A 22,744-nucleotide genomic window follows, 5' to 3' on the forward strand; every position below is an offset into this window, starting at 1 on the left:
GCACTGTTAGCAATTCATATTCCTTATGACAACTGCATTCCATTCTTATCACATTCCTGATAATGGCTGGAGTCGGGCCTTCATTACGAATGGTATGTTTCCACAGGCATGCGTCACATAACTCAAAGCAGGGCTTAACACCAGCATTCTTCTGTGTTGCACAAGTTAGCCAACGGTTGTAACGTTTTTAGCAATAATAATTTTATTGTTTTATCTTTCATGCAAACCACTTTGAGGGCTTTGCGGTATCCAAATTTTGTGAAATAAATATATATTAATCTCACAATGTCAGCGCAAATATAAAACTTCTCTTTTATTTCCAACAGCTAAAAATAAGGTCAAAGAATGAATCCCCACTACTCTCAGGCTAGTATGACAGAGGTTAAATGGCACCGTTGTTCACAAAACACCTTGGGGGAAATAGTGTGTGATACCAGTTATCCTAATTTCAGTAGTAATAGTATTCCTAAAGTTTACAGGTTATTACCTATAATCAGTATTCAGTGAGAAAACTGCATACATTAAGAATGCCAAACTTGCTAAGTTACAAGGAAATTTTTGGACCTTTTTACTGTTTGGCGTCTATTTTGCAAGCTGTTCAGAGTGTTATCAGATAAAAGGATTTGACAAAGTCGTATTGGCATTTCCTCTTTCCCCTGGAGATGGTACCATCCTACCTGATCTCTTGATTGTGGAAGAGAAGCCTGAAGGTTTAGGATTTGATTGAACAAAGGACTTTGCAGCACTGATTTCAGTAAACTCAGTTTCTCTTCATTTGCTGTATCACCTCGTTCCCGTAACTTAGCTTGCAGGCGTTCCACTGCCTGGAGGGCCCGGTGAGTATCTGAAAGAATATTCCCTATTACTTGGTACCCTTAATGTGCGTATATACTGTTAGGCATAGATGCCTACATGCTACTTTATCAACTCTTGAAACAAGATGGAAATGTGGATGTCTCCACACACTTTTTTTAAACATCCGGTTTAGTGGAAATTGCATCCAACTGCCCTGTCACAGCACAACACCAGCAGAATATGCATTTAATTATACTTTTAACTGACTGCATTTTAGCTTTCTACAGTTAACCCATGGCCCAAATGGATTCTGATTTCCTGAATGAATTTTTATCAGGGAGCTAACACAAAATGATGGGTGCACCATTGTTTTGAAGCTCAGGAATGTATAGTACTCCTTTCCAGACAATGGTAATCATATGGCCCAATCGCTGATTGATGGATGCACCAATAACATGGTCCAATCATTCTCCTCTATCCATATATGGGAATGTCCTTCCAACCATACTACTTGAGACATGGCTTTGTTCCATACAAAATGCCTTTGAAGGCCCCTGTTTATTTTGTCTTGCCCTTTGGCCTTCTGTCCCAGATTGAGCCACATCTGTCTTCCCCATCCAGGGCCTGCTCACCTTGCTTCATTGTTCTACTATCTGCTTCAGGTGTTGGCTTAACTAATGAGATCAACTTCACCTCTTCCTTGGACACCAACACCCATCTGCAAGAGGCTATGGCTGAATATGCTCTACATGCAGATGGCTCCAGGTTCAATCTCTAGCTAAAAATAATCAGCTAACAGGCAGTGTTTGAAATAAGCCAAGCACCAGGTGCATTTTGCACCTGGCTATCGGTCACTTGCGACCCAATGAAGATGCCAGGGCGCCAGAATGTAACCTGGCATTTACACCATTAGAGGTGCATCTTCACTTCACTTACCCCACCCCACTGCCATGCTTTAGGTTGTCAAAGTTCTTAACCTAGTTCAAGGTAGTCATCTGAGCTAGCCAGATGTTTAACTGAGAATCAATCGCAGTCAGTATATCATTTGAAAAATGAGACACTGGAGCCAGCTTGCCTCAAAATGGCAACTAGACATTCCACTTTGGCGAATGTAACCTTGGTTTAAGGAGCCATTTGTTTCTAACACTGCTAACAGGGCTGGTAAATAGCTCTGCCTAAGACCTTAGAGAGCTGCTCCTAGTCAAGAGTACTGTGCAAGATGGACCAGTGACCTCACTTGGCATAATACATCTTCATATAGATCTATAAGCATTTCTTGCCAGCAGTCTTAGACATTAATCTCCACCAGGACTTCATCTCAGTGAACTGTTTACCAATGAACGTCGCATGTATTTCTCCTGAATTTGGATAAACACGAGGAAACACAGTTCACCATAGCTCTTTAAAAAGAGAATGAAAAGGGTTTGTTAAGTATCTAAATGTGTTTTGGTATCATGTCTTACCTATTGTTTCAAACATGGCCTCCACTGGCTTAACTTATACTTCACCAAACAGCAGTCAGAAGCTCAAGGTCTTCTTGCAAGAGAACTGTGGGAGGGAGAAAGATTTTAAACACACTAAGCTGTAAAAACAGGAATTTAATACTACTATGTCAGAACCATACCCCCACCCCGACTGACTGATCTAGCAGAATCTCAATTAATCGCTTATTTCTGTATTAGTTGTAGTCCAAAAAGTGAACAACAAGCTAATTAGATATCTCATATCAAATGTTTGCACAGTTGTCATGTCACTGCAACACCACAGTGATGTTGTGTTGTAAGAGATTGAACTGGCACCCTGTCCTAAGCAATTTACTAGCACAGGCATACAACAATTGCTTCTTTTTATTTAAATGATAACAAACATCATGCTGCGGTATTCAAAGTGCAGGTTCTAAAACCCACTATGCAAACTCTCATGAAGATATGGAGGAAAAGAGGGGCAGAGAAAGTGGGGTGCTGCAGAAATATGTAGTTGTAGAAGCAATATGGATGCTTTTCTATGCTCCCCATAACCACTGGGCACCTTTTTTTGTTTTTGATTTTTTTGCTCGTTTTTCACCAAAAGAAATAATTCAAGGGAAATTATACACAGCTGCAAAGACAAACAGAAAGTGCAACACACACATAATATAAAGAAAAGACCATCACTAATTAAGGCAGGGCAAGTCCCTGGATTTTGCAATTCTGTTACCTACAACACACCATCCCATGCTATTTTACTGAAACTTCGGCATTTCGTTAAAAAGGCATGTATCCTGCAATTCCCCTCCAATAGCTGTGAGAATTCTTTTTTGTGCTTGAACGCATAATTTCCAACCAGAAGTTTCACCCGCTTCATTAAACCGGTCCTCTTAATATTTCACAAATCCATTTTCGATAAATACCTCGGGGGAACTGTAAGGCTTACAGCATCAGATTAACAAACATGCGATGCCAAAGATAGAAGGTGCGGTAACAGGCTTTGCCTTGCAGCCCTTACTGAAGGCAATGGCATTTCTCAAGCCTTGCTGGAATTAACACTGACAACCAGGCCCCACGTGTTCATTAGGTAGGCTGGACTTCGCAGGGAAGCAACCTCCCATTGGGATGGAAGAGAGGAAGCTTTTTGTGTGCGAGTGCCACGTTATCAATTTTACAGAGGCCAGCGAATGGCAAAAGGAACAGATTTGTAAGCTGAGCGCCCACACAAAGAGGAATGAACCATTCAGGCATTCACAGTGAGATGCACATTGCCTTATACATACAGTCATACTTCCTTACCTGAGCCCCCATTATCAAATGAGAGGATGAAATTAGATATGAAGTGAGGTGTCCTACTTATACATCCCTAGGACTCTTCTAGACAGAGCTACACAATATTAGGGAAGTGTGTGTATATTTAGCATCTGTGATCACACCATGCAAACACAAAACTTGGTATCTGGTCATCCAGCAAGTTTCTGCTACCTTTTGTTGTTTTGTTTTAGAGGAAGCCTCTAAGCCCTTCAGCTACAGAGATAAGTGATGGTGAGCTAAATAGCCGGAGACAGATGAATGACTGTGCACATCTTCTAAAGTTCAAAGGTAGAACTGTTCTAGAAAGCACACAGGTGATCCAGAACAGAACTTCAGAGAATGAACAAAACTGCACAGGGAGGGGGGAAATGGACCAAAATCACCTCTTCCTTCCATTCAGAGGAACGTTCTGTGAACAGACCTCTGCTCACACATTTCTGGACCCAACCCACTGTAAATAAATTAAACCCACTGCGAGTAACACTTCGCCGTGAGTTCAAATGAATTCATACTATATATGAAAGTGTGCCTTTCCTTCAGGGAGATGCCCAGAAATCAACACAAACATTTTGTCTGCTTTGCCAATCACTCTTTTGTAGCGTAAAATGCTTTCATGTAAATATATTTGGGTTGGCAGCATCAAGGCCCATTCAAGTGTTTGATCAACATGATTAACCATTTCATGAAGGAGGGAGTAGAGCTGGGCCTGTGGCCACTAGCCCCACCCCCACCCCTATGCATATGCACAGCAGCGGAGTGTATGCCCGGGCTGCCAGGGGTGGGCACATGGGGGCAGGCCGTGGCCAAGAAGAGCAGGTGGCAGCTTCGCCGCTCACTCTCCCCCTACTCTCTGCTACCAGGTCAGGCCAGGTCAGACATGCCTCACCGTGGCCGAAGTGCAATGCTCTCTGCCTTGAATGGGAACCCTGTGTGATCAGCAGGCTTCCGGCCCAATGTGGAGATGGAGGCTGCCCATGCAATACTGAATCCTGATCTCCATAAGCAGAACAGAACCCCAACGCATGGATGTTGTTGCATCACCAACAGAGATACAAGGTAAGTTTGGTACCAGAGAGAGCACCCTTACTTTCCTCCCTTATGCTAAAACCAATACATATTCTCAAGGACAGTACTGTTAATCCAGATGTTTCTCTAAACTAGAGTTTAGCCCTCTTTTTGGGGGGGGGGGCAACAGGTCCATCCTAGGTGATGTTTTACATTTCAAAGGAAATATTCAGGATTTGGGGGTTTGGTTGTTTATTTATGAGTTTTTTTGGTGCAGACACAGAAAAGCTCAGACTTGGTCTCAGGTGCTGCAGCCCTGTGTGCCTATTTCCCCAGCTCAGGCTGGCAATGGTTCGGGCTGTCCTCTTTTTTTTTTGCTCTTCAAGATATGACAACCCTACTCTAAACACAACTGAAATCTCATAAGTTTTTCACAGCCTCCTTTTTTCATTCTCACTCCCACGCAGCTCGACTCACATTTTAGAAACCTTTCTGTGCATGAGTATTTGCATCAGGATGTGGAGACACATTAAGATGTGCATACTATTTAAAGCATACTTTAATTATGCTCCACCCACACTCAGATGAGCATTCCCATCTGTGGCTTCAGCTGATGATACTCAAAAGGAAACTTGTTTAGACATATAGGTCCCCTTGCTGCATCAGGTTAAATTAATCAAATGATGACTATTTTAACTCCAAAGTTAAGGCACATGCAAGAATATGATCTTTTCTCAAACTGTGATGCATAATATAATAACCATGAAATATGGTTGCTACTTTACCTGTTCGATACTGTAACTGATTGTTCCCTGCACAACCGTGTGGCACTATTTTTCGTGATGACATGTTCTTTAAACACACACAAGATTCTGCACACACGCACACAATATTCTGCTCATAACTAGCATTTTTTAACCCACTATCTTGTTTCTAAACAAGCAATGCAACTTGGTCACTGGTCTTATGAAAGCTGGGACGGGTTAAACCAATGCAAGAGTAAATGCAGTGATAAGCCAAAGTTTATCACAGTTAATGGATAAATGAATTGCCTCAATCATTGGAAACCCAACTGCCTAAAAAGTGGGGGGGGGGGGAGTATGAATTGTTTTACAGAGTGGTTGTGATGCTAAAACAAGATAGGAACTATAAAAAGTTTTAAAAACTGTTAATGGTAATTAATAAAAGCCTGACAAAAGTACAAATAAAAGATAAAACACATGATCACTATTATTTTATTTCTTATTTTATCAATACTTGTAGAACATTCTAATTGTTATAGGAATTTTTTTTATTGTAAACTCAAATTATACACCCAATTTATTCCTACTTTTATATGCACTTGGAAAAAATACACCAGGAATGTGACAAGTGCAGTATTTATATAAAGAATATATTTATCAATGCATTTAACTGATCTGCATCTGGGGAAATCTGCTTAAACATATATCCACAAAGACACAATTAAACTATGACATAAAAGAGTTCATACTATAAATCTATCAAAACCAGGAAAATGCTATTTAAGATGTGAAATTTCTGGAGGGCAAAAATTGACCATTTCCCCAATCAAATATAAAAGGCATAGGAAAAGGGTAAAAGCCTTGTAAAGTTATTTAGTAGGCAAAGCTAAGCAAAACAAAACAAGTGTCTACATAGATTCCCTTGATTAGTAAGAGAAAAATCCATTGGGATTTACTCATTAAATAACCACTGACATTTAATATTCTCATATTTTGTATAGTCTGTCTCATATTTTGTTTGGTGCCCTTTTTCTGGTATCTGGGACATCAGCCACATGAACTGGCATGTGAGCACTGGATTTTTCACCCATATGCTCTGTTTAAAAATGATGCCCACAAGTGTCTATCCCATAATGTCAGAACTGTTTTAGGAGGGCATGACACACTCACTTCAAATAATGCATCTGAATAAGATTCAGTACCACATATCATCCACTCCAACCTACTGATAATTCAGGGCATTTGAAAATATCTGGCAAAAATTCCACGAAGCAAAAATGTCCATCATGGTATCATCAAACAGCAAAGGCAGGAGTGAGCAGTCTTGCTCCCGAGTCCTTGTGAAGTCTAGGTATACACACCAATAAACTCCTGCATACCATCTAGAAACATAATTGCATTACAAAACCAACTTGTCTCCTTTGCTTTTTTTATTGCTCTGTTTGTTTGTTTGTTTGTTTGTTTATCTGGCTTAATATAAAACAAAATCTGCCACCGAAGTAAAATTTGCAAGTGAAGTATCCTGTTGCTTCTAACTACCTGGCAAATAAAGCTGATCACATAACAGCACTGACATACACTCTTTTTTGCAGAAATTCATTACAGTTATTAATAATTGATTGTGCTAGCTTTGTTTCCTAACAGTTAATGTGGGGTTCTGTAATAAATGTAAGACTGTCTTTGCTACTGTTCAAAGAAACCATTTCTTTAAATACTGATCATGATTTAACCAGTCAACATCTCCATTCACCTCTGACGGTAGAAAAGAAAGCTGCATATATAAATTTCAGATAAATAAATAAATTCAAAATAAGTGAAGTTATTTTTGTTATACAAACTAATAACCACACAGTGCACTGTTGCTAGAAGCTCTAGGATCAGAAAGCAATAATGAAACATCAAAAGAATTCACATTAAAAATATTTAAGCAGCTGATTTACATAATCCAATTGATTTCATGAATACCATGTTAGAATTCTCATGAATACTCTTGTTAGAAACCCATAAGTGTTTGAATTTGAATTTTATTACTGCAAGCTGGGCCTGGTCAAACCGAAATCTAAAGATTAAAGTATAATCTGGGCATTAGAAGATACTAACCTACTAAACATTCAGACTAAATTGTCATAGAAAAGGTTCAGTGCCCTCATGCCAATGGATGTAAAAAAAACAGCAACAACCAAACATAGGGAGGAGACAAGAGATAAAAGCTATCTATACCAGCATTCAGAGCAGCGATTTTCTACTTTCCTAAAGCTGATATTGACCTTGGCTGTCCTAATGCAGATTTCTATTTTAACCCAAGACAAGAAGAATGTATTTCAATTCTTTATGGGAAAGCATGTCAACAGAAGGTTCAGGGCACGCATTCATCAAATTCAGTGGCATTCAAAGATAAATGTAAATGTCTATTTCTCTGTTAATTATAAAGAGCGCAGGTAACAACAGCGATGTAACAAAACATAAGTTTCTGTTTTGACACAGAATGGTTTCTTCAGTTCATGATTTCATCAAACACACCAAGGGAAAAGTCCTAAACATTTCACTAAAACTAGGCCTCCTTAATTTCAGCCTTCCTTTCTTCCCAACAAAACCCAACTCAAACCTACACTTTCCAGCATCATAGCTAAAATGAAAGCACAGCCTTATTCTAAGTTTGTTGGAATTTTATAGCAAACCATTTTCATAAAGTGGCTTTCAAAGCAGTTTGCATGCCAATTATGCTAAAACCCAGAACTTTCCCTCACCATCTACTACCATGGTAAAAAGCACCTGACTTAGAAGGGGAGCCAATTCACGCACTCATTTTGCCACACGAAACTGCCCCTTTGGCTTGCAAAGACACTGTAGAGCTCAAGCGTTAACCATGCCTAATTCTGTTTAGGATTGGGGTTTGGTATTATGGACAAATAACATCATTCTGATCTTTGCTCATGCAGAAAGCTAACATGCTACTACAAATTTTTGTTCAATACAATACTGAAGGCAGGTCCATCTGCACACATGTGGCTGTTTAACTTCCAAGGGCATGGAGCGTGTCCCTGTACAGGACATGCCACTATTTATCCTTAATCTGGACTTCTTACAACTCAGTTCTCAGACCTGTTTGCTGGCCCAACAAGTCATTGCAAATAGGTTGCAACGCCCACCATCTGTGCAATGTGACAAAACATGTCACTGTAGCAAAGCAAAATAAACAACCAGATACAAAATGAGTACAAGTCAACTACAACAGCCTAACTTGTTTATCAAAAAGGCTGCCTACCACCTTTCCTCCTTAGGTTTAGAGTGCAGTTTTGCCATCGGCAAAGAAAAGAAAACTTACTAGACCACACTAAGAACCATTAATATGCTGGCATTCATTTCAGGGAGTGGACTGAACTGCTTACTGGAGAGGAGACTGCCATAAATAATCAAGCACGGTTCTCCAAAATGTCATGCGAGCCTTTCTTTAAAATAGGTGCTATATTATCAAGTAAATGCAAGACATCTTTGCAGACAGGGTCATGCTATACAGAACTCAAGCCTCTTGTCCTCCTATCTGTAAAAACGCTGGCGAGAAAGTCTCGGTACCGCCATGCAGTGTTTATACTGTACTATAGTTATTCACAAGTCCATAAAAGCCTTTGGAAAAACTAAATTAAGAACCACCACAAACAAAAAGAAAAAGCATCTACCATTTGAAGTTTGATTCTAATTGTATTGCACAAAAAACCTACAGATCTGCATGATTACTTGAAGAAAGAATTCACTTCTTATTTTCACTCTTGTGAATTATTCTAGATCCACACTTTAAAGATAGTCGCATGATCTCCAGAGAGTAGCACAGAGATAGTTGGCAAGAAAGAAAGAAAGAAAGAAAGAAAGAAAGAAAGAAAGGGCTAATGATTAAGATAGATAGTGCATCACTTTAACTTAACAGTCACAATGTGAAAGAGAGTTAAGTGAACTGAAGTGTACTTCAGCTCTGAACTGGGGCTTTGGTGCTGAAATGGTGTTTTCCATACACTACTTCTACTGACCCCCTCTTGCTTTGGGCAAGCATTGCTGCATCATGTGTCCAGCAGAAAGGGCACATGCCACACAAATATTAAGGGCAGTGGGGACTATGTTCATACACCGACTCTGATCGGGACCATTTTACACATTAGTTGTACTTTAACACAGGGGATTATATCAAATCCCGTGCAATTAATATGTTGAGCAGCGACTGACGTTTGGGCCTTTTCAGCATGAGATGTAAAAGCGGCTGGGTGTGCAGGATAACACCTATACCCAGTTGCTTACTTCGCTCCTGCATATGCACAAAGCTAATACTCTTCTGCTCCAGGCTAATCCAATGTAGAGTAATGATCTAGTCCTTAACTGTGTGCTCCCAGCAGACTAAAACCCTACCAATTCAAGCACACCAAAAGTGTGAGGATTGTGCATTTCTCTACTTTTTTTTAAACCAGTCATTTTAAACACAAGGGGGGTGGGAATAAGCCTTGTTAAGCAACGCCTAGCCAAGGGTAATGATCCTGAGTGTGTAGCCGCGACCACAATTAACCCTCATTGTTCCGCTCCCAACAAGAGCAAAGGCGGAGTTCTCGTCTCGCTTTAGTTTAGTTACCAGATTTTTTTTCAATGAATCCGGGGACACTTTTCAACTTCAATGGATGCTGTATGGCGACTGATTTGTAAATCCGGGGACTGTCCCCGGGAAACGGGGACGTCTGGTAACCTTACTTTAGTTCTCTCCGGCTGCTTTCACAGAGAAAGGCAAAAATGTGAAAGCGACAAGTCTGGCTCTTTCCGGCTCAGGATGCGGCTCCTTGGCATCCTCGCTCCCTGCCCGCTCCACTGCGCATGCAAACGGAGCGCATCTCTCTTTTCCCCCCTCTCCGCATCTTCTCCTCTTAGCAAAGCAAGTTCCTTTCCATTTGAACTCCCTGGGTTCGCCTAAGGGGAGAAGAGAGGATGCTCGCTGCTCCCCGGTGCCCACCCCCACTCCCCCCCCCCCAAAAAAAAGCAAAGGCGTCGCATTGATACCGAGTGTTTCTGGACAGTAAAGGAAGCTGGGAGAGCGACGGGAAGGAAGGGAAGGCGAGCAGGGAGCGTGACCGCAGGAAACTCCTCGCCAGAGGAAAGGGAGGGGGGAGACGGAGCCCAGCAGGCCAGGCCGGGGAAGGCGCGCTTTGGTGGGCCTCCCCATCCCTCCTCCTCCTCCTACCCGCGGCAGACACTGAAGCAGAACCGGCCCGCCGCATCCCTCCTGCTCGTTCAGCCGCCGAGTGAAGATCCGGACCGAGACCCGTCCCTCCCCCTCCCCCCGGTCCCGCTGCTGGACGTGGGCCAGCCCGAGCAGCTCCTGCCCAAGAAGCAACAGGCGGCCTTCGCTCCGCCAGCCGGTCTCCCCCCGCCCCACGCAGGCCAGGCCTGGCCGAGCCCTCCGCGGGCGCAGCGGCGCGCGCGACCCCCTTCTCTCCACCCCCCTGGAAAAACGAGGCTGGCCGAGAGAGGGTGGCTGCCCCCAACGCCGCCAGCAGCGCCCCCCCCCCCAACGCCGCCGACCGAACCGGGATGCTCCGTTGGGGAGGAGGGGAGGGGAGCTTCCCAAGAAGACAGGAAAGAGCGAGATCCAAGGAGGGGTTTGCGCAGCGCCTCACAGTTGCTGCAGCGCCGGTGGTCGAGTGCGGGTCCCGCGAGGAGCTTGCGCCGCCGCTCCGGCCTTACGATCTGCCCCTCCGCCTGGGCCGAGGGTGACCCTCGCCCTCCCAAAGTTCAGCCGAGGGCGTCGCGGGGAGGGGGCGTCTTTTGTCCGGGGAGGGGCGGGTGTCAAGAGAGACCCGCTTTCTCTCCGCCGGGCGAGGCCCCTCGGCGGCTCCTTTTCCGCCCTCGGAGAAACGCGCGCCAGCTCCCCGGACCCTGAATCCTGCGACGGCAGTTGCCCTATTTTCCCCGCGGCTGCTCTGGGAGGAACGAAGCGAGCGGGCGGCGGGAGGGAGGGAGAAAGCGAGGGTCGGATTCGGCTCGGCTCTCCTCTCCAACACGTGTTAAGAAGTTTCTTCATTGGCTTCCCCCCCCCCCCGCGCGCGCCCCATTTCGCTATTAGGTGGGTAGCCTCAACTATGGAACCCCCTCCCCAATCTTCTAGGGGCCAGGTTACCTTCTCTTCCCCCAATAAAATATTTGAGGAAGACAGACCCATTCCCCCCAAAAAAGTTAATGGGCAAAACCATTCAGATGTTGTGTGTGCGCGCCCTGTCCTGGGATTGGTTATGCGAGCTGGGGCTTACCTGCGCCCCCTCCCCCCAAAATAATATTTTATTCAAGTTGGCACCCCTGCCCCCAAAACAGTTTGCCTGGCTGACCAGAGTGTTTTCTTTGAAGCACCAGGTATTTTTTTAACGGGATATTAATTGTCCTGCTAATTATGCAGCTGGCCGCTTGCTCTGCTGCTGCTTTCAACTTCCAGGAATCTTTCACGTTTTGTTCTTCTGAGAGCCTCAGGGCAAGATTTGATCCACAGGCAGTGATAAAAATCTGTTTTAGTGGATGAATGCATGCATAGCATTAACTATGCCTGAAGAAGAAGAAGAAGAGGGGGAGGAGGAGGAGGAGGAGTTTGGATTTGATATCCTACTTTATCACTACCCTTAGGAGTCTCAAAGCAACTCACAATCTCCTTTCTCTTCCTCCCCCACAACTAACACTCTGTGAGGTGAGTGGGGCTGAGAGACTTCAGAGAAGTGTGACTAGCCCAAGGTCACCCAGCAGCTGCATGTGGAGGGGCGGGGAAGCGAACCTGGTTCACCAGATTATGAATCCACCGTTCTTAACCACTACAGCATACCGGCTCTATACCTGTATAGGTCAAAAGGCTGCTTCCAGTATTTTTAGGATGTTAGGCCACCATGATGCTGCCTCTTCCTCAAAATATTTTCATTCGGTACATTTAAGGCTGATGTTATGCATATTTGTGTAGGGGTACTGTAAACCCTGGGACGCGGGTGGCGCTGTGGGTAAAACCTCAGCACCTAGGACTTGCCGATTGCATGGTCGGCGGTTCGAATCCCTGCCGTGGGGTGCGCTCCTGTCGTTCGGCCCCTGCTCCTGCCCACCTAGCAATTCGAAAGCACCCCCGGGTGCAAGTAGATAAATAGGGACCGCTTACTAGTGGGAAGGTAAACGGCGTTTCCGTGTGCTGCTCTGGCTCGCCAGAGCAGCTTCGTCACGCTGGCCACGTGACCCGGAAGTGTCTGCAGACAGCGCTGGCTCCCGGCCTATAGAGTGAGATGAGCGCACAACCCTAGAGTCTGTCAAGACTGGCCCGTACGGGCAGGGGTACCTTTACCTTTACTGTAAACCCACAATTTATTTTAATTTATTTATTGCATTTATAGAGCATCTTTATCTTAGAAGGATCTCAAGGCGGTGCAGTGGTTCTTCCCCTCCGCATTTCTTCCTCACAGCTACAGCTGGGCGATACCTGGTTTTCAGCATCACAATATATTACCAGCTAATCATCGTGATATAGCAGCGTGATATAGTGATATATCACAATGTCTGAAATAAGGATGGAACTATGTAGAAGCATGGGCTGGCTTCACAGTTTTCCCCACGTTGTGATTTTTTGCATAGCGCGCGCACACACAAAAGAATATGATTTGTGATCCATTGCCAGGTCTAAAATTGTGAAACTGATGTCACGACATGGATTTCAAACAGGTTTTGGACAGTATATATCACAGTCCCACTCAAAACAACCCTTTGAGGTAGGATAGACTAAGAGATGGTGACTGGCCCAAGGTCACCTGGTGAGTTTCATGGCTGAATGGGGATTCGAACCCTGGTCTCCCAGGTCCTAGTCCAACACACTAACCATTACACAACATAGGGGTTACGTTCTGGGGATTGCGCCCAAAGCCAAAATCCTGTTCAATCAAAACACAATGAGGTCAATGCTGGGTGGGATTGCCAAAGTCTTTTTTTCCCCTCTCCCTGGATGCCCTCCCACTTTCCATCTGCTTATTATTATTATTGTTGTTGTTGTTATTGTTATTATTAATTGACAAGCGCTTAAACCTGAATACGCACAAAGTGAATGTGTATAAGTTGTGGGCTTACTGTACACCCCATTGAACTGTAAGGAATGTAAACATGTACGTATAGGATTTTGCTGTAAAAGGCCTACATCAAAGAAAACCATGAATATTCTTGGGAATAACATATATACCGTATTTTTCGCTCTATAACACGCACCCGACCATAACACGCACGTAGTTTTTAGAGGAGGAAAATCCGTAGGCATGCCACCCGTAGGCATTCCCTCCATAACACGCACAGACATTTCCCCTTACTTTTTAGGAGGAAAAAAGTGAGTGTTATGGTGCAAAAAATACGGTAACTTTTTATCTGCAATATTTTAATATCTATAATTATGGTCCTTACAGGAGTTGGTGTTTTCATTTCAAAAGCTTGTGTTTTAGTTATAAAAGAAGATACTGCAGAGAAAAAACTGGAAATAATAAAACTTTCTGCCACAACTTTTTCTACTTAATGTAAAGGCAGTCAGTGTGGTCTAATACTTAAAAGAGTGTTGGACTAGGATCTGGGAGACCAGTTTGAATCCCAAAGGGTTACCTTGGGTCACTTACAGTCTTTCAGCCATTTCTCCTTCACAGGGTTGTTGTGAAAATAAAATGAGGAGGGCGAGAATTGTGGTCCTTGGCAGAAAAGTGGGGTATAAATGTAATTAAATAAAAAATAATTAATTAATATTGGTAGGAAACAGCTTTGGGAGGTATAACAGTCTCCGCATGCCTTGCCTTGTTGCCAATAAAAGGGAATGGTTTCACTTAATGTACTTAAATCATGTCACTGAAGCAATTTTCTTTTCTTGGCAGTATAAACTGGAGACTACGTCCGTTGGGTATGATATGTAAATAACTACAAGAGTAGAACAATTCTGCACCAGAGTACATATACTGTACAGTCACTGAACTCTGCATGTGAATACTGTACAAATGTACCCCCTAAACTGCTTGTGTATCCAGGTACAGAGATTGTAAATGTGTTGAGGGTAACATGTGAACACACCCATTATCTGTCCTTAATCTGGGCTTCTTACAGCTCAGTTCTCAGACCTGTTTGCTGGCCCAACAAGTCAATTGCAATGGGTTGCAATGCCCGCCATCTGTGCAATGTAACAAAACATATCACTGTAGCAAAGCAGGATAAACAGCCAGATACAAAATAACTTCTAGTCAACTACAACAACCTAACTTGCTTATTGAAAAGACTGCCTACCACCTTTCCTCCTTAGGTTTAGAGTGTAGTTTTGTCATTGGCAAAGCAAAGAAAACTTACTAGACCACACTATGATCCATTAATATGCTGGCATTCATTTCAGGGAGTGGACTGAACTGCTTACTGGAGAGGAGACTGCCATAAATAATCAAGCACGGTTCTCCAAAATGTCATGTGGGCCTTTCTTTAAAATGGGTGCTATATTATCAAGTAAATACAAGATATCTTTACAGACAGGGTCATGATACACAGAACCCAAGACACTTGTCCTCCTATATGTAAAAACACTAGAGAGAAAGTCTCTGTACTGCCATGCAGTGTTTATACTGTACTATAGTTATTCACTAGTCCATAACAGCCTTTAGAAAAACTAAATTAAGAACCGCCACAATCAGAAACAAAAAGCACATACCATTTGAAGCTTCATTCTAATTGCATTACAGAAAAACACATACATATCTGCACAATTAGTTGAGGACAGAATTCACCCATTGTATGCAATACTGTAAATCATTCTGAATTGACACTGGTAGAGATAGCCAAATACGTCAATTTATATAAGTAAGCCTACGAAGTGTCTGACACTGCAGTCTGGTAATCTCCACACAATACCACAGAGATTACAGTGGTTGGGATTTTCAGGCAAGCTAATGATTTAAAATAGATAGTGCACCACTAAAACTCAATAGCTGCAATGCAAGGGAGAGCTAAGCGGACTGAAGTGCACTTAAACTCTGAACTGGAGCTTTGGGGCTTACTACAGACATGCATTTATTTTGAAAACACATAGTGTTTTGCATAGACTGGCCCCTTCTTGCTTTGGGAAAGCGTTGCTGAATCATATTTCCAGCAGAATGGGCACATCATGATACAAATATAAGCAGTGAGGACTATGCTCATACACTGTTTTGATCAGGACCATTTGACACATCAGTTATTCCTTAATACAGAGGGGTTGCTATTAATTCCCCCTCATTGATCATCAGCTGATTATCGGGCATTTTCACTGCGAATTAAAAGGAGTGGATTTATTAGCACGTGCAGGATGTCTGTACGGTTTTGCTCACTTTATTCCTGCCTACACACCAATAAACTTCTATTGCACGCTAATTGTATCTGAAGCAATTATCAACTCCTTATCTCTGTGCTCCCAGCTATTACAACAGGTTAGAAACCTAGCTCTACCTATTAACGTGCCCCGAAAGAGCCTGCGATATTCATCTTTCCGCCGTACTTCCAACACAACATCAGCCTTGTTAAACAACGCCCAGCCGAGGTGAAGGCGGAGTTCTCGCCTCCCTTTCGTCCTCTTCAGCTGTTTCCACGGAGGAGGGCGAAAAAGCGAAGCGAGCCAGACCTCCTTCAACTGGGGATGATGATGCTTCCTTGGCATCCTTCGCCCCCCAGCCCGCTCCACTGCGCATGCAAACGGAGCACATCTCCTCCCCCCCCAAAAAAAAACCCCTTCTCAACAATGCAAGTTCTTTTTCATTCGCAGCTCTTCGGTTCGCCTAACGGGAGGGGAGAAGATGCTTCCTCCCCGGTCCGCCCCCCCTCCAAAAAAGCAAAGATGTTGCATCTAACTGCGCAGCACGACCAACCCCGAGTGTTTCAGAGCAGCTGGGGGGGGGGGGCGCAGAGAGAGACCAGAGAGTAGGAACCAGAGCTGCCTGGGAAGGCGAGCAGGGAGCGTGACCGCAGGAAACTCCTCGCCAGAGGAAAGGGAGGGGGGAGACGGAGCCCAGCAGGCCAGGCCGGGAAGGCGCGCTTTGGTGGGCCTCCCCATCCCTCCTCCTCCTCCTCCTCCTACCCGCGGCAGACGCTGAAGCAGAACCGGCCCGCCGCATCCCTCCTGCTCGTCCAGCCGCCGAGTGGAGACCCGGGCCGAGACCCGCCCCCTCCCCTCTCCCCCCGGTCCCGCTGCTGGACCTGGGCCAGCGCCAGCAGCTCCTGCCCAAGAAGCAACAGGCGGCCTTCGCTCCGCCAGCCGGTCTCCCCCCGCCCCACGCAGGCCAGGCCTGGCCGAGCCCTCCGCGGGCGCAGTGGCGCGCGCGTCCCCCTTCTCTCCACCCCCCTGGAAAAACGAGGCTGGCCGAGAGAGTCTCCCCCCCCCCCCGCTCAACGCCGCCGACCGAACCGGGATGCTCCGGGGTGGGGGGTGGGGAGGTTCCCAAAAGACAGGAAAGAGCGAGATCCAAGGAGGAGTTTGCGCAGCGCCTTACAGTTGTTGCAACAGCAGCAGCGCCGGTGGTCGAGTGCGGGTCCCGCGAGGAGCTTGCGCCGCCTCTCCGGCCTGATGAGCTGCTCCTCCGCCTCGCCCCGAGCCCGGCTGGGCCGAGGGTGACCCTCGCCCTCCCGAAGTTCAGCCGAGGGCGTCGCGGGGGGGGGGCGTCTTTTGTCCGTCTCCGTGGAGGGGGTGGCTGGTGCCAAGAGGGACCCGCTTTCTCTCAGCCGGGCGAGGTCCCCTTCGGCTCCTTTTGCGCCCTCGGAGAAACGCGCGCCCGGCCCGTGAATCCGGCCCGGCTCTCCTCCCCCGGCCCCGGCTCTCCTAGCCGCTCCCGGCCAGGCAACTATCTCGGCGCCGCCGGAGCGGGCGCTGCTTGCTGGGAAGGAGCCATGACAACAGCAGCAGCAACAGGAGGGGCCGCCAGGTGTCCCGCGAAGCCGGCGGGAGGCCAGATGGTCCTGCGGCTGGTGGCGCAGGAGGCGACTCCTAAGGGGTGAGGGGTCTTCGCCCCCCCCAAAAAAAATATTTGATGCGACTGCACCCCCCCCAATTGATGGGCACGGTAATTGAAATGGTGTGTGTGCCCTGTCATATGATTGATTATGCAGGGGGGCTGATTACCTGATACCCCCCATCGATATTTTATTTATGTTGCCATCACCAGCAAATGCCCTACTTTCTTCGCCACTGCTCTGGAAGAAAAAGGCCTGGGGAAAGAGGGAAATACATGATGCCTGCCATATTTTGATGCCTGCCAACTTGTTGCAGGCCACCCCAATCTCTGTTTTGTTTTGTATACAATTTTTATTTATTTTCCATTTAATAATATATATTCACATCATCATTATCCACTTCACCTCCCTGGGTCTTTAGAGCTTATCGACTTCCTTCCTGCCCACCTCATGGCTTTCAAAATTAACCTTTATATATCATTGCATTTTATATGTTTTCCAATTCTAATTACACTCATTACAAAATAGATCAAAATTAAATATAGAAAGGTAGAAAATTTCTCATTACAAGTCTTCAGACAACCCTGCTAGTGATGTTAATTCCTTACAATAATCTTTCAGATATTGTATATATTTACTATTTTGGAATACTTGATCATGCTGGTTTCGGATTTTTCTTGTCAGCTTCGCCAGTTCTCCAAAGTCCATCATCTTCATCTACCGCTCTTCTGTCATTGGTACTTCTTGTTGTCTCCATTTTGGGGCTGAGAGAATTCTTGCCACAGTTGTTGCATATATAAATAGTCTTTTATCTTCCCTTGGTCTTTTATCTTCACCCACTATACCCAATAAAAAGTCTTTTATCTTCACCCACTATACCCAATATCTTCACCCACTATACCCAATAAAAAGGCTTCTGGTTTTTTAATAAAAGTATTTTTAAACATTTCTTTAACTCATTGGAGCAGGCCACCGCAATCTCTGAGTGGTGTGAGATTCTGGAGGTTCTGGACAATCACCCAGGGTTTGAGTTTCCTTCAGAGTGAGGCAGAAACCACGGGGTCTTTAGGATATATGGTTTTGTTTACACATGAATACAATCTGACCCTACCATAGAGGCACAGGAACTGGTTTGTTCTCACTAGATGATGAGCTGCCAGAAGCTGTATTCTCAACTCTGGCATTCGTCTTTCTAACTAGCAGGAAGTTGAGCAGCGGGTTGTATTAAGCCATTTCCTTTGTTCCCATTTCCTAGGCCATCACCTCACCAGGAAGACTATCCCATGAAGGCATTAGAAGGGTCTGGCACACAGCCTACCCCCTTCCAACCTCGTAATATAATATATATTGTTACGAATTTGGGGGGTGTCAGATTCCCCTAAATCCCTGGACCCAGTCAGTGTTAGAATTTAATTAAGCCTCCTGATCCCCTGGATCCAGCAAGGGTTAAAACACAAGGCCTTATGAGGTAATCGCCTGGGAGATGAGCCATTAAGAGAGAACAAAGGAAAAGATGATGGGCTATTAAGAAAGCAGAAGAGAGGGGACTCCGTGCCAGAGGGCAAATGGGTGGGGCACCTCCTCCAGCTCTTAGATAATCAGGAGGACAGAGTTTTGAGCAGAGTTTGCTGTGATGTGACCTAGAGGGAGAAAGCTTGAAGGGTGGAAAAGCAGAGGGAGAGCCATGGGTGATTTCTTCTTGAACCCAAGGATGCAGCTGTGGTAGAAACCCCAAGGAGGTTCATTTGGTGCCTTCATTATACATCTTTAGGTGCCAGGCAGAAACATTCCTCTTCTACCAAGCCTTTGACTGATTAACATGCTACAGCCTTTTAAGTGTGTGTGTGTGTGTGTGTGTGTGTATATATATATATATATATATATATATATATATATATATGATGAACCTCTTGGGGTTAATGCTAATGTTGTGAACCTCTCCATCAAAGGCTCAGGTTGTATATATGTGTAAATAATAATCCATATCACATAAAGACACCACAGTCTCATCTGTGCCTCATTTCCAAAGGAAACACAGACCCTGGGCAAGTGCCTGGATCTCATACTGCTCTGAAATCAAGGTGATGTTCAACAAAAGCTTGTTGACTGAATAAACCCTATATTATATATTGGAATGGAGCCAGAGGAAAGCTTCTGGAAGCCTAAATTCCCTTAAGTTCAAATGGGCCAATCAGAGGCCCTTATTGCTGGTCAGTACCTTGCTGGTTGGCTAGATATTGTCTGCTTTCATGCCTGGCTGGCCAGGGGGGCATTTAAGCCAGTCATGCCAAACGCCCCCAGTGCAGTCGGCAGAAGAAGCAACCACACTTGAGTAGTCAAAGTGCTGTGGGAAAGTCTACTTAAATTTGTCCGGTCAATAGATAACTTTCATGACAAAATTAGAAATTTGCATTTAAGGGCAGTTCCTTTCAACTCCTGCATAAAGCATCTTCAAGGAATGAAAGTTAGCTGTTTTGGTAACACGCTGTTTACTACTGAGAAAAGTTAGAATTCAGAACTTTGTTGTTTGGGATCCATTCCATATTTTGGATTATTGTACTGGCAAGTTCAGCACATTAGTTTCACTTACTGGAGCAGCTATTTTGGCATCGGTGCTGCATAGATTTGCATTTTTAAGAGGCGCCCCCCCCCCTTTTTAAAAAAGAACACAGCTTCCTCTGGTACATAACTCCATAACTCTTAATTTTCTACTGGAGGTTACACGTGTGCCTGGGGTAAAAAAATAAAAATAAAAAATACAGCCCTTAAGGTAGAGCAATTTGAAAAAAAAAATCATTAAAGGGATGTTAATTATTTATAATTGCAAAACAAAATAAGTAGAAAGTGCAGGAATATAAAGGATAAATTCTGTATATGCAAACATGATTGTTTCCAACCACAGGCCTTGCCCTTGGCAGAGTGGTGAATCCAAATAAATGACAAAGCCCATTAACATTATCATAGATCATTCAGACACAAAATACCTAAAAGGAATGTCTGGTTTGGCCAGATTAAGGCTACTTTAAAAACAGTTCTGCTTTCCCAAGGTGACCACAGATTTGTCATGCTCCAGTTGCAGACTTCTGGATCCAAAGATGTTTCTGCTGAAAGAACTCAGGGGTCACAGTCCAGGTGGAACATGTGACTCTGTGAAGCTTAGCAGTGCAAAAGTTGTTTCTGCATTCAGAGATGCACTCTGCCCCAACACCGCTTTAACATTTGGACTGTGAGGCAGATGGTGCTTAGATGAAAAAAAAAACTGATTAAATCAATGACATAACACGGTGAAGCAAATTCACAGTGGCCTGAATTTTGGGGGTATGGCTGCTTGTTTGCAGAGCAGTGACTGCAATTCTCTGGTCTGTTTACAACCATAAATTGTAGAAATAAGACATAATATGAAATCCAAAGCAGGATAATACCAACTGCAGAGTAGAACACCAACAAGAAAGAGTAACAAAGGCCTGAAAAATCACCAAATGGTTTGCAAATTAAAATGCATGGGAAAATAGAAAGGTCTTTGCCTGATGACAAAAAGATGCTATTTCTGGATAGGACATTCTACAGATGATGTGCCGCCACTGAAAAGACTTTCTCTAGCAGACAACTGTGGGGAATGCACAGAAGGGCCTCAGAATATGGGCTTAGGGTCCAGATACTGTATATCTATATGGGAGGGGGTGGTCCTTCAGGAAACCTGGTATCGAGCCATTTAGGGTTTTAAAGGCAAACACATCAGAACTTTGAATTTGACAGAGCAGGTGGCAAAGAATTATCTTCATGTTGTATTGGCAGTCTTAGCTTTCTCTGTCGTGCCCAGTGTATTGTGGAATACTCTCCCTATTGAGATGAGGCGGGCATCCACTGTGGGTTACTCACCCATGCTTTCCATTATCACCAGTACCAGATCCTTGATGTACTTGATTCCTGCAATAATACTTTACTGACGGTTATTGGATATTGTTGTTTTTTATTATGTTTATATTATATTGTATTTATACCTCTTTCTCTTTTGTAAATAAAAAGCAGTATATAAAACTATAATATGGAGAAGAAGAACTTTTTTGCTGTCCAGGTCACAAGGTGGTTAGATTGGTCTCTGCTAGGGCCAGGGCCTTTTCAGTACTGGCCCCGATTTGGTGGAATGCTCAGTCACAAGAGACTAGGGCCCTGCGGGACTTGACATCTTTCCGCAGGGCCTGCAAGACAGAGCTGTTCCACCTGGCCTTTGGTTTGGACTCAGTCTGACCCTTATGTTTCCCTCCCCTTATGGTTTTGATCTATGGGCTACTATTAAAATGAGGCTGCATTTTAAATTGTATTTTAACCCATATTTTAAATTGTTTTTTCCCCATTATGTTTTTATTGTAATTTTACTGGTGATAGCCATCCTGAGCTTGGCTCTGGCCAAGGAGGGCGGGGTATAAATAAAAAAATATTGTTATTATTACAGAAGAGCTAATGTTTTCAAAGGCAACCCACATGTAGCTCATTGCAGTAATCCAAATGAGAAGTTACTAGTGCATGGACAACTGTAGTAGCACAGCTAGTCCTGCACAGATAGGATCACATTTGGTATAGCCTAAGGTGATTCAAAAGGGACGCGGGTAGCGCTGTGGGTTAAACCACAGAGCCTAGGACTTGCCGATCAGAAGGTCGGTGGTTCAAATCCCCGCGACGGGGTGAGCTCCCGCTGCTCGGTCCCTGCTCCTGCCAACCTAGCAGTTCGAAAGCACATCAAAGTGCAAGTAGATAAATAGGTACCACTCTGACGGGAAGGTAAACAGTGTTTCCGTGCGCTGCTCTGGTTCACCAGAAACGACTTAATCATGCTGGCCACATGACCTGGAAGCTGTATGCCGGCTCCCTTGGCCAATAAAAGCGAGATGAGTGCTGCAATCCCAGAGTTGGCCACGACTGGACCTAATGGTCAGGGGTCCCTTTACCTTTACCTTTAAGGTGATTCAAAGAATCACAGAGCTGGAAGGGACCCCAACGGTCATTTAGTTCAACCGCTTGCAATACAGGAATCTCATCCATGACAGATGGCCATCCAATCTCTGCTTAAAAACCTCCAAGTAAGAAGAGTCCACAAGCTCCCAAGGGAGACCGTTCCACTGTCAAGCAGCTCTTAATCTCAGAAAGTACTTCCTGATGTTTAGGCAGAATCTCCTTTCTTGAAGCCATTGGTTAAAGTCAGACCTTCCAGAAGAAGAAAACAAGCTTGCTCCATCTTCCATGTGACAGCCCTTGAGATATCTGAAGGTGGTTTTCATATCTCCCCCCAGCCTCCTCTTTTCTAGGCTAAACATACTGAGCTCCTTCGAGCACTCCTTGTAAGGCTTGGTTTCCAGACGCTTGGCCATCTTGGTTGCCGTCCTCTGCACACATTCCAGCTTATGAGCATCCTTCTTAATTTGTGGTACCCAGAATTGGGCACAGTATTCCAGG

The 22,744-nt window shown here is 44.5% G+C and overlaps 1 protein-coding gene and 1 long non-coding RNA gene across 51 annotated transcripts in view; one reads left to right on the forward strand and one right to left on the reverse strand.

The window, feature by feature from the left end:
- The window catches only part of MPDZ (multiple PDZ domain crumbs cell polarity complex component), a 125,559-nt gene extending 107,993 nt beyond the window's left edge, over positions 1-17,566 (reverse strand). For 46 of the 50 annotated variants that reach the window (XM_083482143.1, XM_083482141.1, XM_083482138.1 and 43 more), the window contains exons 1-3: positions 16,837-17,566; positions 2,259-2,343; positions 678-844 (exon numbers count right to left, since the gene is read on the reverse strand). In XM_083482143.1, the coding sequence (XP_083338269.1) occupies positions 678-844; positions 2,259-2,274 (183 nt within the window). In that variant the 5' untranslated portion in view covers positions 2,275-2,343; positions 16,837-17,566. Of the gene's footprint in view, positions 1-677; positions 845-2,258; positions 2,344-16,424; positions 16,604-16,836 lie in introns of those variants that run through there. The other 4 variants (XM_083482127.1, XM_083482130.1, XM_083482142.1 and 1 more) reach the window with 1 other exon arrangement.
- Positions 17,567-18,234: 668 nt separating this feature from the next.
- Positions 18,235-21,255, forward strand: LOC310696153. The gene is made up of 3 exons (XR_014520454.1): positions 18,235-19,071; positions 19,249-19,532; positions 19,613-21,255. It is a non-coding gene; the product is annotated as an uncharacterized lncRNA (long non-coding RNA).
- Positions 21,256-22,744: the final 1,489 nt, after the last annotated feature.

This window comes from Podarcis liolepis (assembly GCF_965112155.1).
Source record: "Podarcis liolepis genome assembly, chromosome: 17".
In the NCBI taxonomy this organism is placed as follows: Eukaryota; Metazoa; Chordata; class Lepidosauria; order Squamata; family Lacertidae; genus Podarcis; species Podarcis liolepis.